The 13,450-nt window shown below is 40.6% G+C and overlaps 1 protein-coding gene across 1 annotated transcript in view; it reads right to left on the minus strand.

The window, feature by feature from the left end:
- LOC147683486 (guanylate cyclase soluble subunit beta-2-like) overlaps positions 1 to 13,450 on the minus strand; it is a 350,021-nt gene that overhangs the window by 232,024 nt on the left and 104,547 nt on the right. Inside the window, exon 4 of the mRNA XM_086944858.1 lies at positions 12,663 to 12,883. Within this exon, the coding sequence (XP_086800984.1) occupies positions 12,663 to 12,883 (221 nt within the window). The remainder of the gene's footprint in view (positions 1 to 12,662; positions 12,884 to 13,450) is intronic.

A 13,450-nucleotide genomic window follows, 5' to 3' on the forward strand; every position in this document is an offset into this window, starting at 1 on the left:
CAGAAACCGCAGTGTAATTTTGTCGTCTGACAGAAAGTTTACGAATTCATTAATCATTAGCATTTTTTGACGACGGTATCACATGAATTTACCATTTCTCTCTTTATCTGCATTATCTGTCTCTCTGCTAATATCATTTTTTCACTTCATGAACAACATCTCTCATTATATATAAAGGCTTCAAAATCTCACAAATAATTACTCTCTATATTAAACATATTTTATACTTCATATTTCACATTTAAATGAAAAAATTAGTTTTAGAAATACAACACATTTTGACAGCCAAAAATTAGTTTACTTTCAGACTACTAGGAAAATCAATCAATGTTTGTGACTAAAACATATTTTATGGTACATGACAAAACAAACTGTTACAGACTTACCTTTACCAATGCTTTGTACGATGTACAACAGTGACAGTCACAAAACAGATAATCGTTTGACGGAACTCTCAATTAAGCTTCTATCACTGCAACCAAAATTCAATGGCACAGATATCCAGTCAATACAGACTCATATAACTCTCTTCAGCCAATCATATTTCGTCCCGCAAAATTTGGAAATCAAATTTACATTTCAATTGGTTGTCCCTCACAATATTTTTAATGTCACATAAAAGTCACCCATCACCCACTGCCATCTCTGGCTGTTTCCATGGTAATACCTCATTCTGCACCTGGCTGAAGGCACAGGTCAAAAGTTCATATCTCAACGTTCTACAGCAAACTAAGAAGACTGTTTTCCCTCCAGAAACACCTGCCTATCCACAGCTCTGTTACATGTCATTTTTTTCACACCCAATAGTACTTTTCGTTTAACATAAACATTAACATGCAACGTAGTCTTCAATCTTGAGGTATTACAATCAACCAATCATTTTTATTTTTTCAACCACACCCAGCCTCATCCTTTTTTTATCCTGACTTTCAGCTTCTAACTACCATTCCACTTCCAGAACCCATCGGAGTACGACTGCATATCCCTTGAAAATGAAGGTTTGGCTTTTAGGACACAGCTATATTCACTGGAGTGGAAAATATGCAGCAAGCAGACGAATTTCCAACATTGATTTAGCAAATGTGCAGATAACGTGGATTGGCCAAAGAGGATTGAAATGTCACCAATTGATTCCATTGGTGAAAACTTTTATGCATCTCCCAGAACCAGACCTTATAATTGTGCACTGTGGTGGGAACGATCTAGGCACATTGACTGGGGTAGGTCTGGAAATGCTTCTAAAAGACACTTTTCAACAATTGATGACACTTTTTCCTCGAACTGCCTTGGTATATTCCAATATATGCCAAAAACAGAATTGGAATTGGTCCAATCAACATTGTACACAAATTGAAAAAGCAAGGAGACATGTAAATAAATCTGTTTCTGCTTTCCTCAGAGATTATAGCATGGGTTCTATTTACCACAACAACTTGCGTTACCACATGCAAGACGTCTATAGGAGAGACGATGTTCATTTCACGGATGAAGGAAACAGAATCTTCCTCTGCAACATCAGGCTCTGCATCGGTACTTACTTCTAAATGCAGAAAAAACTAAATTAACACAAGGGCTCTTTTCAGAGCCACCTTATATCTAAGCACTCAAACTTCTGATTTATTTCCATTTTCACACTCTTGTAAATAGGTGTGCGCGACCGGGTGAGCGCACCCAGCAACTTAAAAAAAAAAATATATATATATTTTCGCGTTTAAGGGCCTTACTGCACACCCTGAGAAAACCTACGCCGCAAGGCAATCTCTACCTTCTCCCCTTTCCATGTTCCAACGCTTTGAAATGAACAATATATTTACTCGCAGTGACAAAATGGCGGTCAACACTTCCTGATTTCCTTCGAATCGAACGTTAACAGACGTCACGCAGCAAAAAAAAAAAATCCGCTCACGCGCAGCCGCTTGAGTGCGGGCACCCGTGCGCGCATATAGATATATAATTGACTTTAACTTTAATTTTCTCAGCAACTACTGAACGGATTTACACCATTCCAAAAAAAGCGTAATCTGCGAACCGGACTCTACAGTTTTGCTAAATTTCTTATAAATCCATTCAGCCGTTCGACCTGTAGCCGTGTCTAAACGTCCTATGGAAAATAACATGGAGAAAACACGTTTTGGGACCCCACTTTTATCTCAGCCCCCACTTGACCAATCCCCCCCAAACTTTCAGGGAAGGAGCACAGCGGACCGAGCCATCTTTTTTGAGAAATTCGCAAAGATTCATCAACCAGGGCCAAAGTTATTCCAAATAGAATGTTGAGGATTTCCTATGGAAACTAGGTCCTAACTATAAATACCTACTGGCGACCGCCAGTAGGATATATATATATATATATATATATATATATATATATATATATATATATATATATATATATTCACTGAAAAAAACATAGGTTAGAGACCATATATAGTTAGCTGGACATTTTATTGACAAAAAACCAATGAAATTCCATATATAGTTAGTTGCACTAACTATATATCGCGCACCCGCAATCCACTGCTGATGATGTCACATATTACATCATTCATGACATGGTCAGTGACATCACTGATGACATCACTGATGACATCTCAAATGACATCACTGATGACATCACTGATGACATCTCAAATGACATCACTGATGACATCATCTAGTGTCTGTGTGTTTTTGTAAAGTTTAAATATGTTTTACATATTGAAGAATGAGTGGATGTATGGAAGACTGAGTGTGTGTGTGGCTGGCTGGGAGGTGTGTGACTCTGTGCATATCAATGTGTACTTGTATCAGTGATTGTATAAGAGAGTAAGTATGTGTTAGTATATGTGTGAAAAGTATGGTGTTCTGTGTTTAACTGTATAGATGAGGAAATCGAAGTGTGATTGATTCTTCACAGGACTGACTAGGTGTATGAGTGCATATGATAGTGTTGTAATAATGAGTGACTGTATGTATGAGTGATTGTATGGGTGAATGAGTGAATGTGTGTGTAGACGTAGGAATCAGTGAGTGCGTATGTAGTAACTGGTATTGGTGTGTCATGATGTCATCAGTGATGTCATTTGAGATGTCATCAGTGATGTCATTTGAGATGTCATCAGTGATGTCATCAGTGATGTCACTGAAGTATGGTGTTCTGTGTTTAACTGTATAGATGAGGAAATGGAAGTGTGATTGATTCTTTACAGGACTGACTAGGTGTGTGAGTAACTCCATGGATGAGTGGCAGTGTGTGAGTGTCTGCATAGGTGTATGAGTGCATATGATAGTGTAATAATGAGTGACTGTATGTATGAGTGATTGTATGGGTGAATGAGTGAATGTGTGTGTAGACGTAGGAATCAGTGAGTGCGTATGTAGTAACTGGTATTGGTGTGTCATGATGTCATCACTGATGTCATTTGAGATGTCATCAGTGATGTCATCAGTGATGTCATTTGAGATGTCATCAGTGATGTCATCAGTGATGTCACTGACCATGTCATGAATGATGTAATATGTGACATCATCAGCAGTGGATTGCGGGTGCGCGATATATAGTTAGTGCAACTAACTATATATGGAATTTCATTGGTTTTTTGTCAATAAAATGTCCAGCTAACTATATATGGTCTCTAACCTATGGTTTTTTCAGTGAATTTTCAAGGTTTTGTAAATGCAAATTCCTAACTATATATGGTCTATAACCTATGGTTTTTTTCAGTGAATTTCATTGGTTTTTTAAAAGCTAATATCTATAGCTGTAAAATATATTCTTTATTACGTGACGTATCACGTAGCCACGTGAGACGCCTCATGACGCGTCGCATAACCGTGACGTATCGGTTCTGCAGCGCAAACAAAACCCGTAACGTAAGCGTGCCGGAGCACGCTTACAGATATATATATTTTTTTTAACCTTAATTAGACAAAATCCACACGTGCACATATCTTGAGGCCTTGCAAAGGCACATCAAACAAACAGTCCCTACAATTTTGCCAAGTTTGCTGGAAATCTATTCCCTTAATTTTTTTTTTACTGTTTCTCTTGGTTTTCCCCTTGTTACGCTTACCGGGACGCTACCCGGTACGCGAACCGGACGCTCCAAAAACACAAGATGGCGGACTCCCGTTACGCTGCCGGTTAGCTGCCCGGTTCGCGTACCGGGAAGCGCCTCTACCGCGAAAAATCGCGGGGGACTTTAATATCCCCCTCATAAATCCTAGGGGGTCAGGAGGGGTTTACCTTGCCCCCTTTCCTTCATTTCCGCCTTCTTTTTTCACCACATCTTGTCTCTCGAACCTACCGAGAGACAAGATGGCGGCCGCTCCGGACTGTTTACAATGTTGACAGCTACGCTGCCGGTTAGCTGCCCGGTTAGCTGCCCGGTGAGCTGCCCGGTTCGCGTACCGGGACGCGCCTCTACGGCGTAAAATCGCAAAATTTTTTGCCCCGCGGGGCACTTTAATATCCCCCTCATCAATCCTAGGGGGTCAGGAGTGGTCTACCTTGCCCCCTTTCCTTCATTTCCCCCTTCGTTTTTCACCACATCTTGTCTCTCGATCGTACCGAGAGACAAGATGGCGGCCGCTCCGGTTTGTTTAGAATGTTGACAGACACCGGAGAGCCAATCAGATTCGCTTCGCGAAGTTCCGTTACGCGTCAGGTACGCGAACCGGGGCGCTAACCGGAGCGCTGTCACAGATATATATATTTTTTTAAACGTTAATTTCTCAAAATCCACTGGAGCACATATATTGAGACATAGCAAAGGTACGTCGGGCAAACCATATCTACAATTTTGCCAAGTTTCATGTAAATCTATTCAGCCGTTCGAGCTAAAAGTGAGTCCAACCGCCCTATGGAAAAATGAATGGGAAAAACGCGTTTTGGGACCCCCCTTTGTTCTCGGCCCCCCCTTGACGAAACCCCACCAAATTTTCAGGGGCTGCTCAGAAAAAAAATGTGCCATTTTCCTGAAAATTTCAGCCAATTCCGTCCACAAACGCCAAAGTTATTAGACATAGAATTTTCAGAAATCCCATAGAGAAAAAATCCTAACTATATATACCCACTGGCTATCGCCAGTAGGTAATATACATATATAAACATATGTAATCTGCATATCTATATAAATATAAATGCATGCATACATATACATATATGCATACATATGCATGTTATTTACATGAAAGTTTTAAAAACACTAATAAAAGCAAAGCTAAAAAGCCACCTCATTACAAACAGAATGGCTTTAACTTAAACGAGGGCGAGATCTATTGCATTTTCAATGCTTGTTTACTTTGGTTCTATCAAGAAGGCATTCAGATGTGTCACACATTTGCCATAAATTCTGAATGTTAGCACTCTAGTTGCTCATTAGATCACTGTAGTAATGCTAGTGCTCACCAGGGAAGTCTGCTGCTAATCATGGTTTGCAGCCATTTTCCCGCATTTTTTATCCCGCAGACTTTCAGTCCGCATACCATTATCCCGCAAGGTCATTGAGCTCGCATACCATTATCCCGCATTTTTTCAAAACGCATGTGCATTTATCGCGCATGCCTTTACAAAGAATTACGTTTTAAAGGCATGTATGGTAAATGCATTTGCGTTGTGAAAACCACGATGACGAGAGAGGTAAGTGGGTTTGTGTTAATTTTTTCGTGGGTTAGTGATTGTGTAGTGTAGTGTAGTGTTGTGTAGTGTAGTGTTGTGTTAGTGTAGTGTAGAGTTGTGGTGGTTGTTTAGTGTAGGGTCATGCTGGGGGTAGTGTTTTAGGGTTTAGGGTAGTGTTGTAGTGTTTGCGTAGTGTAGGGTCATGCTGGGGGTAGTGTTTTAGGGTTCAGGGTAGTGTTGTAGTGTTTGCGTAGTGTAGGGTCATGCTGGGGGTAGTGTTTTAGGGTTCAGGGTTGTGTTGTAGTGTTTGCGTAGTGTAGGGTCATGCTGGGGCTAGTGTTTTAGGGTTTAGGGTAGTGTTGTAGTGTTTGCGTAGTGTAGGGTCATGCTGGGGGTAGTGTTTTAGGGTTTTGGGTAGTGTTGTAGTGTTTGCGTAGTGTAGGGTCATGCTGGGGTGTAGTGTTTTAGGGTTTAGGGTGGTGTTGTAGTGTTTGCGTAGTGTAGGGTCATGCTGGGTGTAGTGTTTTAGGGTTTTGGGTAGTGTTGTAGTGTTTGCGTAGTGTAGGGTCATGCTGGGGGTAGTGTTTTAGGGTTTTGGGTAGTGTTGTAGTGTTTGCGTAGTGTAGGGTCATGCTGGGGTGTAGTGTTTTAGGGTTTTGGGTAGTGTTGTAGTGTTTGCGTAGTGTAGGGTCATGCTGGGGGTAGTGGTTTAGGGTTTTGGGTAGTGTTGTAGTGTTTGCGTAGTGTAGGGTCATGCTGGGGGTAGTGTTTTAGGGTTTTGGGTAGTGTTGTAGTGTTTGCGTAGTGTAGGGTCATGCTGGGGGGTAGTGTTTTAGGGTTTTGGGTAGTGTTGTAGTGTTTGCGTAGTGTAGGGTCATGCTGGGGGTAGTGTTTTAGGGTTTTGGGTAGTGTTGTAGTGTTTGCGTAGTGTAGGGTCATGCTGAGGGTAGTGTTTTAGGGTTTAGGGTAGTGTTGTAGTGTTTGCGTAGTGTAGGGTCATGCTGGGGGTAGTGTTTTAGGGTTTAGGGTAGTGTTGTAGTGTTTGCGTAGTGTAGGGTCATGCTAGGGGTAGTGTTTTAGGGTTTAGGGTAGTGTTGTAGTGTTTGCGTAGTGTAGGGTCATGCTGGGGTGTAGTGTTTTAGGGTTTTGGGTAGTGTTGTAGTGTTTGCGTAGTGTAGGGTCATGCTGGGGGTAGTGTTTTAGGGTTTAGGGTAGTGTTGTAGTGTTTGCGTAGTGTAGGGTCATGCTGGGGTGTAGTGTTTTAGGGTTTTGGGTAGTGTTGTAGTGTTTGCGTAGTGTAGGGTCATGCTGGGGGTAGTGTTTTAGGATTTAGGGTAGTGTTGTAGTGTTTGCGTAGTGTAGGGTCATGCTGGGGGTAGTGTTTTAGGGTTTTGGGTAGTGTTGTAGTGTTTGCGTAGTGTAGGGTCATGCTGGGGGGTAGTGTTTTAGGGTTTTGGGTAGTGTTGTAGTGTTTGCGTAGTGTAGGGTCATGCTGAGGGTAGTGTTTTAGGGTTTAGGGTAGTGTTGTAGTGTTTGCGTAGTGTAGGGTCATGCTGGGGGTAGTGTTTTAGGGTTTAGGGTAGTGTTGTAGTGTTTGCGTAGTGTAGGGTCATGCTGGGGGTAGTGTTTTAGGGTTTAGGGTAGTGTTGTAGTGTTTGCGTAGTGTAGGGTCATGCTGGGGGTAGTGTTTTAGGGTTTAGGGTAGTGTTGTAGTGTTTGTGTAGTGTAGGATCATGCTGGGGGTAGTGTTTTAGGGTTTAGGGTAGTGTTGTAGTGTTTGCGTAGTGTAGGGTCATGCTGGGGTGTAGTGTTTTAGGGTTTTGGGTAGTGTTGTAGTGTTTGCGTAGTGTAGGGTCATGCTGGGGGTAGTGTTTTAGGGTTTAGGGTAGTGTTGTAGTGTTTGCGTAGTGTAGGGTCATGCTGGGGTGTAGTGTTGTAGGGTTTTGGGTAGTGTTGTAGTGTTTGCGTAGTGTAGGGTCATGCTGGGGGTAGTGTTTTAGGATTTAGGTTAGTGTTGTAGTGTTTGCGTAGTGTAGGGTCATGCTGGGGGTAGTGTTTTAGGGTTTAGGGTTGTGTTGTAGTGTTTGCGTAGTGTAGGGTCATGCTGGGGGTAGTGTTTTAGGGTTTAGGGTTGTGTTGTAGTGTTTGCGTAGTGTAGGGTCATGCTGGGGGTAGTGTTTTAGGGTTTAGGGTAGTGTTGTAGTGTTTGCGTAGTGTAGGGTCATGCTGGGGTGTAGTGTTTTAGGGTTTTGGGTAGTGTTGTAGTGTTTGCGTAGTGTAGGGTCATGCTGGGGGTAGTGTTTTAGGGTTTAGGGTAGTGTTGTAGTGTTTGTGTAGTGTAGGGTCATGCTGGGGGTAGTGTTTTAGGGTTTAGGGTAGTGTTGTAGTGTTTGTGTAGTGTAGGGTCATGCTGGGGGTAGTGTTTTAGGGTTTAGGGTAGTGTTGTAGTGTTTGTGTAGTGTAGGGTCATGCTGGGGGTAGTGTTTTAGGGTTTAGGGTAGTGTTGTACTGTTTGTGTAGTGTAGGGTCATGCTGGGGGTAGTGTTTTAGGGTTTAGGGTAGTTTAGTTGTTTAGTGTATGCTAAAGGCATATTCGTTCTAAAAGTTTTCGTTATTTTAATTTGCGGCCTAATAGTACATGCGAGATTTTTTTTGCGGACTGATGGTATGCGGGATTTCGTCATATATTCGCTAATCATACTTTCTATGGCAAAATGAACCCCCTCATTTTGTTCCTTTTTAAATTAAATGTTTTAAGAGTTACCACTTTATTCCAATCAAGATGGCTTCAGGTGTGCCATACCTTTGTAATAAGTAGGACTGTTAGCACTCTAGTTGTTCTTTAGAACACTCTGGGACAATCTGTCATTGGGCTATAGTTGGGCTACATCTGGCTGATATTTGGGCTACATTTGGTTTTTTGTCTCTGGTGGCCATCTTTGGGCTACATTGGGCTACATTGGGCTAAATTGGGCTACATTTGGGCTCCAACATATATATAGCCCAATGTAGCCCAATTTATATTTTTCAAAGTTAATTTTCGTAAAAACCACTGGAGCCTATATCTTGAGACATAGCAAAGGCACATCGGGCTACCAGTCCCTACAATTTTGCCAAGTTTGGTGTAAATCCATTCAGCCGTTCAGGCTAAAAGTGAGGCCAACCGCCCTATGGAAAATTGCATGGGAAAAACACGTTTTGGGACCCCCCTTTTTTCTCGGCCCCCCCTTGACGAAAACCCCCCAAATTTTCAGGGGCTGCTCAGAAACAAAATGTTCCATTTTCCTGAAAATTTCAGCCAATTCTGTCCTCATAAGCCAAAGTTATTCGACATAGAATTTTCAAAAATCCCATAGGAAAAAAATCCTAACTATATATACCTACTGGCTATCGCCAGTAGGTAATATATATATATATATATATATATATGCAACAAAAGAAGCAGAGAACTCTGTGTAGTTCTCTAGTTTAGGTGGAAAGCAGCTCCAGTTTACAGCACTCTCAACACCAGCGACACTATAAGTTTGCTCACCTCAAATGTCTGCTTTTCCATCAAAGTTTTTAAGCGTAGAATTAGCATAGCGTCATCCACACCGAGATAGAAAGGGAAAAGCCTTTTGCCATTTCTACAGCAAAGTCTTTAAGCATAGGATTAGCACAGTGCTATCCATGCAGAGCTGTAAAATGGCCGAAGCCTTTTACCACAGTTTTGGATTGGTAAAATACCATGCAAGCCAACCTGAAATGAATAAAAACAACCCCTGACACAACTTTCGCTATCATTAGAGCTCTTCAGAGAGATATAGCTTTGTCCAGACACAAGGGAGCACCCAGCATAAGTCAAAACAAAACCCTTTCAGGCATACAGTGACGCAAAAATATGCAAAAAGAGAACTCTGGGTAATTCTCAAGTTTAGGTGAAAAGCAGCTCCAGTATAGAGCACTGTATATATATATATATATATATTTTGTATTCTATTTACTATTCTTAATTCCACACACATTTACCTTTGGAGTCAATTTGAAGTAAATTTAAGAATAATCATTTAAGAATAGTCATTATGTGCTTACCATTGAATGTAGCCACAATCGATGTAGTAAATGCAATATCAATGCCAATGCCATGCTCTGTACCACTACACCATGTGCAATATGGTGACCCACAATCCCAAGCCTAATATGGACTTTTTCATACACCCTGAGGGAAGAGATGGAAGAGAAAGACAAGGACCTACTCCTTAGCAATCTATTTTCACCAACCCATCTTCCTCTGAAGCTCGCTTGGCCTGATGCGTAATCTTTCATTTGATCCAAAGGGGATTACTTCTTCCCAGATTTGAATGGGACAAGCTTCATGCAAATAAAGGAATGTCAATCAGGTAAAGTGCCTAACTGATATTCAAATTTGGGCCCATTAAGCATTATAGATTCAAACATGAAGCACTACAATTTGTGACATCCAGCAGGATCACATTCAATAATACTAATGTCCTTACACCACATGTTGCATGATAAACCCAGCATATGGAAGGGCCAGGCCAGCATGTTGGTGAAATGTTCTGGTTAACATACAGGTCTGCCGCACAACCTTACATGTACATTTTCATATTGTAATGAACATAATTACTGCTGGATATAAAACTATTTTACCTACCTGGCAAAAGATAAATGATGTCCCATATTTCACTGTGGAGAGACACCTCCATCATGGATCTGCATGCTACAGTGCTAACATTATAAAGATTGTGGTAGCCAGATCAGCTAACATTTTCTTGGGTGATTCCCCTGAAAGACTATCATGGCAAGAGTTGCAGATTTTCAAGGAAAGGTGAGCTCTATGAACTTAAAATGGCAACAACATACAGGCCAATAGCAAAGAGGCTATTAGATGGATTTCCACCTGATACCTCCCTCAAAGTGCATCTTTGCATGTTAGAGGCAATGAGAAACGTTGCCATCATAGTGGAATACTCCAAATGCAGTTGATTTTCAACGGCTAACATGGAAGACCACATAAATAAAATAAATCTAGCTCAGCCTTCTACCCTGATTACCTCTGATAACTTAGAAGCTATTATGTAAGTCATACTCTTTAGGTAGACAATTGAGATTTCAGGATTAATAGCAGACAAAATGTGTACCTTCATTTGAGCTCTAGCATCTGATATCCCAGAGGATAGTAATGGAATGAAAGGTTCTGCAAGGAATATAGAAACGCTGGGCCTGATTCACAAAGGTAAACTTACACTTTTGTGTAAGTTTACTATTTTTAGGTATTCACAACACCATGTGGAGTTTTACAACTCTGCACTCCCTATACGTATGTGTGTGTGGTTCTCTGCCCCAGTTGCGGGATGTCCAGGCACGCAGAACTCCGGATACATCCATATAGGAAGTGCTAAGTCCTAAAAGTCCTTATATAGTTTGTGAATATCTAAAGGTAGTAAACTTACACAAAAATTTAAATTTACCTTTGTGACTCAGGTCCAAAGTTTGGCACTGTAAACACGCCTATAATGCTCCAGGAGGAAAAATGTCAGTTACTGGCAATTTTTCACTTTTCAGAGCACTAAGAATATTTTCATAGATTACAAAGTGGTATGTTGGTAATATTTCTCACCTCCTGTTGATTTCTAAAAACGTCTCAGGAATGTCTGGCAGTCTTCTCCTGCTAGTGGAGTTTTGTAGTAATGATTTACAATTCCCCAAAACGTCATAAATCTTTATATGTCAGAAGAAATGGTTGACAAAGAAATGGCTGAAATTATTGATAAAACTGGACGTGTGTGTGTACGCTGGCAGCAGCAAAGTTGCCTCCTCATTTGCATTAAATGGAAGTGATGTGAAACACGTGTACCCACTGGACTTCTTGAAGTCCATGTTGGGTGTGGATGATCTGTCTTCTTGAAGATCTGCAGTACAATGGCAAGGACTGAGCCCATGGAGGGTTGTATGTCATGACAACGTGTGGTATTACCACGCGTGCCATTACAACTCGGGGATTACAACAAAAGTCGTTACAACGACTTTTGCTGGAGGGCGCTGGATAGTGGAATAGTTTAATTTTCTATTCCAACTCCAGCCTACGTTGACAGTAGGGAAGGTGTTGGATAGAAAATTAAACTATTCCCTATCCAACAGCGCCCTCCAGCGAATGTCGTTGTAACCACTTTCGTTGTAATCCATGCGTTGTAGTGGCAGTGCGGGGTAATCCCTGCGTTGTCATGGCTGTTCCCCCATGGAGTATCCAAGAGTCCTTACTTTCTGTATGTTAATGTGAACATTTTCATCAGTGAGTGTAGTAAGGATACATGAGCACTTTTGATATTCTGGTTAGCGCCTACCCACCGCCTCAGTGTTTGGGACACCATTTTAGGTTCAGAGATTGAGCAAACAATTCATCTAAGCAGTATCAATGGGCATGAGAACATATTTTTCTACTGCATTTTTAAAATATGATATGTTTTCTATAGCTCAGGATTTTCTTTCACACCAAATCAGAGGTATATTAATTATTGTATACTTTTTGACATTTGACATCTGCCATAACCACCTATCTGCAAGGGGAGCCAAAACCTACAGACACAAACAAATGCTCTTTTAGAGATTCATCCTAAATAATAAATCAAATGAGAGGAAAGGAAGTTGGACACAACCCTTCTCAATAGTAAAATACTGCTTTGCATCTGTTATATTTTGATGGCAAAATATTTATGGATTTTCAGTAGACGTGTGCAACATTGAAAAGTTTTTCCTCCAAACTTTTGTGGAGATTCTATTTAAGATCGTTCATCCTTTTTCATTTGAGAAATTACAGAAGTAGAACTTTCACAAGAACACTTTTTTTTCAAATAAATTCTCCTTCAACAATTTTGTTTCCTCTCAGATGTAGTTTGTTGAAATTTGGGAAATAGAGATGCTTCAAAGTGTCCTTAAGTATGCGTTTGTTAACTTTGAGGATTACTTTTGACACTTTGCCCATTCTTAGTTTTGAAAAGTACCTTTGTCACTTGTTGAGGACCCATAGCTTTTTCATTCTCTTAAAACAAGCGCATTATATTACCTCTTTCTTCAGTTGTTTATCAATTTCCCTTGTAGCCACTGTCCGGTGCTGAGGTGATGAAGTCAATTTGCTTCTCCTTTTGTATGGAAATATAGGCTTCTGGATAACATGGAAAACAACGTGTTCCTTTTTTCCTATTCTTTCTTCTTCTTCAATCTGATTGATGATTTCCATGGAAACTTCAGTGTTAAAAAAATCCATTGCCACAGCACGAATTATGCCTAAATGAAAACAGCGAAACAATGTCATAACTCAGGGAAAGTCTTATGTGGAAGTCACTTTAAAAAAAGTCAAGACATCAGAACAAGATTCAAAACTGCTTAATCATATCTTAATGTAAAACAAAATATCACATCCAAAGGTACAGAAATATTTGTGGGAATTTTTTGTTCTACATGATTTCAACCTTGATACTCCCAATTTAGCCTGTGCTGGTATATGTTCCAGTTTCCAATAAAATAACTGCTGGGTTACTTGTTAGGGTACAAGCCACGAAACTGTAGGGCTAACTCAACCACAGTTGTAAAGTATGAATAACAAGCTTTACTGACAATAGCATGAAGCATATTGAAATATTAAATTCTAAATTTGTACACAGAGACATGCTGCTCTATTGGGGTCATCTGCAGTTTGCCTCAATATCCATAACAGCACTGAAGATTCTATGCTATCCCTATTCTCTTCTCTACTGAGCACCATACAGTTATCATCCTTCACACTTCACCCAAAAATACATTTTTAACCCTTTATATTTTCCACTTGAGGAACTAGTGGAAGTCCAATGTTAT

Source organism: Lissotriton vulgaris, chromosome 11 (genome assembly GCF_964263255.1).
Source record: "Lissotriton vulgaris chromosome 11, aLisVul1.2, whole genome shotgun sequence".
NCBI classification, from domain to species: Eukaryota; Metazoa; Chordata; class Amphibia; order Caudata; family Salamandridae; genus Lissotriton; species Lissotriton vulgaris.